We start from the raw sequence: 5,715 nt of genomic DNA, 5'->3' as shown, positions 1-5,715 counted from the left end.
ATGTTTCACTATTTTTTTTTATTAATAAGTGTAATAAATATTGGACATATTGCGGTGAGCTATGCCTAAGAATTATGAGCCTAATATGTAAAATGAATTTCCATGCCAAAAATGTTACCGCTTTTTGCGTGAAAGAGGTAGAACACTAGCGGGGTTAACCTCCTGGGCGGTTCATTTCTGTCCAGTTTTATATGTCTAAAAGCGGTACGTTTTTCATGAAAATTTATTTTACAGTATATTATAATAGTATATATATATATATATATATATAGAGAGAGAGAGAGAGAGAGAGAGAGAGAGAGAGTACATTAAAGTTTAAAACACCAAATCATGTCAAAATAATAAATTAATTACATTTAAAAAAAAATTATAAAAAATGTTTTTTTTTAACTTTTAAAATTAAAAAAAAAATAATAATATGCTCATACTTTTATGTTATACTGTAAATTAAATGTTCATGAAAGACAATGTACTGCTTTTACACATATAAATCCACTGTGTTGCATTCAATACAGTTATTTTGTATTGAATGCAATACAAATATTTTTGAATTTCGTGCCGTGCCCCAAACGGAATGTCCGTATGCACTGACAACATCGCAAACTGCCAGGTGACTCTTTTGAGTGCAGAGAACGCCTGCCAGAAGAAGAGCGAAGATACGAAGGAATCCGGCGGATCAGGTAAGTCGTGATTTACTATTGTTTTCCATAGGCTTAGCTACCCCGAGTGTGACTTCCAGCTTCTTTTTTCACACTCGGGGTTACTGCTGGGTGAGTTAATCTATCCCATAATACACTGTAAAACAACAAAACAATATAAACATTGCATAGATTTAAATAATTATAATTATCGTTAAATATTTTATTTTAGTTATTAGAAAAAATGTTTGTGTCCGTTCACTAAGCACATAATCATGGCACATCAGTAGCAGTACACCACAAAAGCACACACAGCACATTTGTGTGCCAGTCTTTAATGTCTACTAGGTGTACCTAAATCACTGGACTTACTAAAGTAAAGTATAAAAACTACTTAGCAGGTAAAACATTTCAAATAAAGCACATTTATTTCACCTATATATTTATTGCACGTTATTTATTTAGTTATTAGCCTGGATTTCAGGTTTTGTTGATTAACACCTAAAAAACATTTTTCTTGCTTTCTATTTTTATAGTTTAACACCAGAAATAATAAGTACACCTTCATCCCCAGAAGAAGAACACAAGCCATTTTTAAATTCTGAAGTTGAACTTGATGAACATGTACCAACAACAAAAATTCAGATCAGGCTGGCTGATGGGACTCGTCTAATCCAAAGATTCAATCTTAGCCATAGGTAACAGTCAATAGATGCATGCTATAATAAGGTACATATCTAAAACAAATGTGTTAGTATTATTATTACCTCATTGCTCATGGAAGAACCTGGGTAAGCAAGCAAGCCTGGAAAAGATTTCTTAAAAATAATTTGCAATTAGTTGGCAAATGATTTTAGTCCTGGACATGAGCCATTCCGAGTTTGCTGGCTCATCCAGGTCATCCCATGATAGTCAATCTTCTCCAGTTTTGGAGATCCTTAATAAATGATGCTCATGGTAATCTAGCAATTCATATTTGGAGAACAACATTGTATAAGCTAAAATGTTTCTTTAGTCACGGCCTGCAAACTCAGAGGGCCAGGATCTGCACATATTTTCAGTATTTCTCTAAAAGACAGAACTATAAAAAGGTGTGCAAACTGTATGGACTGCTCTACTTCAATCAATCCAAGAAATTATAAATAGAAATTTGAAAAAAAATGTATAAATTGCAAGTACATTATGAGCCTAGGTTTCTGTATTGGCTACTTGGTAGTCCTGCTGGGCTATATTTCCTGTAATGCAAAGTCCCTGTTGTTTTTTTTTTCTAAGCTCTTCTTTCTCTGAACATGGACTGCAGCTTCACAAGAGAATGGCAGGGCATGCAAGGAGATACAAATGCTATATAAGGAAATACATTTCTAGACTAAGCTACAGAAACAGCCTGCCACAAAAACCTTTTTGTAGATGTTTAATGCATCGCCAATTTTTGCTGCATTGATTAAACCTGTATTAAATTAGTTTAAATTAAAACTTTTTTTTATGTCTTTATTTATTTTATTTTTTTTTTAATTTGAAGTTTTATTGGATGAATTCAACATGAGGTTGAAATAACATACAACAATAGAGTAAGTTAACCAGAAATAAAAAAGTAAAAAAAAAAGGAACATCAGAACCAAGGAGTTACGTTAACAAAGGGTATAATCTAGTAACATTTAACACACAGGTGACATCCACAGGGTTGCATACTGGGAGTTATATCTCCCATAACGACACCTGTTGTTTATGTTCCCTCGTACACTAAATTATGTCTTTATTTTTATGGTGCTTGCTAGATGATTTAGGTAGTTATAATACTGATTCCACAAATGTGAAAGATGTCTGCACATGAACTGTTGTCAGAAACCTGTATTTCTGTGTGGCAAGCTTGGATACTATTATTGTAAGGTGTCAATATATAAGGAACATTCTGGTGTCTCAGAGAAACAGTAATGATGGAAAAAACACAGGGTATGGCTACAGATGATTGAAATATCTTTTTATTTATTGCAGGTTTGTATTTTGTTTTTAAAGTGTATTTTTATTCTGATCTCTTCCAGGATCATGGATGTACGCCACTTTATTACGCATTCTCGATCAGAATTTGCACACATTGACTTTACTTTGGTCACCACATTTCCAAACACAGAACTAACAGATGAGAACCAGACACTGGAAGAAGCTGATTTACTGAACACTGTACTTCTTCAGAAACTAAATGATGCTCAAAGTGAAAGAAATTTAAAAGAAAAAGTGCCCTTCACAGTCTCAGACCAGTAAGAGGCAGCTCACTTGACTGTTTACTCTTTTGATTTTTGTATTTTTGTTAATTTGTAAAAATTTAATTATGACATTTTATAATTTCATTTGATAGTTAGAGTGGCATTATAATTGGGTCCTTGATGAAGTGAACAGTGTAAGAAACTCACGTTTTAGATCACTGTATTTTAATTCAGGTCTAGATAGATTTTGGGAGCCAGGTATGCAGTTCACCCTGGACATTGCATGTTGTGTCTTTCTGTTTCAGTGTTGTCAGTAGAAGCACATTTTTCTTGGCAGCATAAGTTGCCTTGAGAAATCTAGATACAACAGATTGCATTTATGAATTTTATTTTAAAATAATTTTTAATAATCAAAATATATTTTAATGTAATTTATTTTTAAAACTTTAATTGTATCAGACAATTACAGTATTAAGATTGAAGCTTTTTTTTTTATACTACCTTATATAGCAATAGTACGACTAAGTCCCACTCTTATATATTAACATTTCCCTGGAAAGTAAACAGTTAACCACTACACACTTTGCTTAGCAAAGCATTGTAAATAACAGATAAAATGAAATCTAGACACTTTAATATACCTTTTCCATCTACTACTTCAGCATTACCATGAAATAAATAGATATATTGGGTGGTAATAGATGGAAAACTGAGCAGCTATGTTTTAAATTGTGGTTTTTGCTTACTGGTCACAGTTTGTACAATATGTACTACATTGTATAGGTACCTGTTGGACAGGATGATTTCATGCATAAAGAAGCAGCCATTTTTCATTGAAGAAATTGTATTCAGCAGATTGCTTCATCTATAGTTTTCTATGACATTTGTAAATTGCCAAGGCCGCAGAACTGATGCTTTGTGGGTTCAATGATCCAAAAGCTTACTTTTGTGATTTTAAGATTGCTGTTTAAACCTTTATAATGAGGTCAGTGGTGCTCTGAGGTCAAGAGCTATGAACAGAATACCTTATTAATGAAGTCCCTGAGATAATGTAGAATGTGAGAGAGTTATTGATTCCTTATTCTGGAGCTGGTAAGTATCTACATTGTAATTCCCCATTTATTGTTTTCTAAACTTGGTAGCACAGTTCTGATGGTGCGTGCTTATCCTCTTTGGTTTTGAAATGCTGTTTCAGGTCAAACCTGGAACTTCTGTGCTAACCAAACTTGTTCACAGTACAGTGTTGGCCACTTGATGGGCTGCAGCTAAACAGCCATTGGTAGGCACACAGGACCCAGTTAGATGTATCTGATATGTAATTATAGCAATTTCTAGCATTGTTTCAGCATTCACTTTAGTCTTGTACATGTGTCAGCAGTCATTCACACAAGCACACATTACTATGCACATTGTGTTTTATTTTTTAAATGCCTTTTGAATGGAATAGCAAATGTTTTTTTCAGCCCATTGCAACACAATAGAGTTGATTTTCAAGAAGGAGTGAGAGCTAATGAGCATAGTGAAAATTTACTAAGAAACAGTCAACTATTCAAAAGGTAATGTTAGTGAAAAAAAGAGGCGGTCATTTTAAATACTCAGTCATGTGCTAAAAAAAATCTTTAGCATGTCATTGGGAATTCAAAGTAAAAATAAGCTTCACCTAATTGTCAAAATTTTGCAAAGGTAACAGCCCACTTTACTCATAGTAAATCAACCCCAGTGCACATGTGGGAACAGATTATGTTGTTAAACAATGGATTTCCAGATGCCATTGTACCTGCTTTAGAAAATAAAGCAAAATGCACGGTAGTACATCTGGATAGAAGGAACCCTAGATGTATCATTGTCTGGCATTGCCAGGTTTTTTTTTTTTTTTTTTTTTTTTTTTTTTTAGCAAGCCATGTCACACACCTGTTGGATCTTTGTAACTTTTATTTTTTAGTATTGTTGTTGCATGATTTCATACAGTAAAGTATGTGCACATAATGAATTATTTAATAATCATGGCAATTTGTGAAGATTGTAGTTTGGGTTACACTAATAGACCTGAGATAGTCATACTTAGCAATTCAGCAGATTATGTGTGTAATAACTCAAAGCAACCAGATTCACCTTTCATCAGTTTACAGAAGGATAAAATATTTGAATCAGAACTTGCAATGTTTAAACACACAGTTATAGGCTCTTCATTTGTAGTTCCAAGAAGTCTCTACATTTAAGTTATGTTTGAAAAGCTTTTTAACAAGGGTAAATTATCCTTTAATACTATGTAATATTGTTTGCATGATGTCATCACTTTCAGATTGCATGAGTCTGTCTCTACTACTACTGGGTTTTTCCTTGGATAACTTTATTTGTTTTTGTATGTACTATCTCTGACCTGTGAATCCACTGCACGATGTCACATAGTGGAGAAGAAATGTCTCACAAGTTAATGACTATGGATATGTTTTTGTATTTTATTTATTATAATAAAAGCAAATGTTCAATATTATTTATATTTTACACACTATATTACAATAAAAAATCCTAAAATGCTCATATGCGTCTTTTCTCAGTTTCGGTTAAACAGTTCTGGGGCTGTATGTTGGTTAAGTGGCTTGTCTGCAATACCATAACTTTTAGTTTAATTCTCACTAAAGCATCTGAATGTTGTTTGGATGATCTATTGATGTGTGATAAGTTTTTTTATAAGGGTTCAGTCTACCTGTAGTAACATACTGCTAGGTTAAATCCTTTCTCCAAAGGTGTGCCTGGATTGTGAAAGTGTTTGTGGGGACACTAAGGAAAAAAGGGGATCTGCCAAAAAACGGTCCATGTTTGAGGTGATAATTAAAGATGATTTTGAAATTTATGACCATGTTGCAGAATCCTCC

General features: G+C 33.2%; 1 protein-coding gene across 4 annotated transcripts in view; it reads left to right on the top strand.

Moving 5' to 3' along the window:
* UBXN2B (UBX domain protein 2B) overlaps nt 1–5,378 on the top strand; it is a 14,942-nt gene extending 9,564 nt beyond the window's left edge. For 2 of the 4 annotated variants that reach the window (XM_072411156.1, XM_072411157.1), the window contains exons 7-8: nt 1,175–1,336; nt 2,678–5,378. In XM_072411156.1, coding sequence (XP_072267257.1) covers nt 1,175–1,336; nt 2,678–2,897 — 382 coding nt within the window. In that variant the 3' untranslated portion in view covers nt 2,898–5,378. Of the gene's footprint in view, nt 1–1,174; nt 1,368–1,910; nt 2,112–2,677 lie in introns of those variants that run through there. The other 2 variants (XM_072411159.1, XM_072411158.1) reach the window with 2 other exon arrangements.
* Nucleotides 5,379–5,715: the final 337 nt, after the last annotated feature.

This window comes from Pyxicephalus adspersus, chromosome 5 (assembly GCF_032062135.1).
Source record: "Pyxicephalus adspersus chromosome 5, UCB_Pads_2.0, whole genome shotgun sequence".
Lineage (NCBI taxonomy): Eukaryota > Metazoa > Chordata > Amphibia > Anura > Pyxicephalidae > Pyxicephalus > Pyxicephalus adspersus.
Note: the sequence above shows the minus strand (reverse complement) of the source record. Positions and strands in the feature narration are given on the sequence as shown.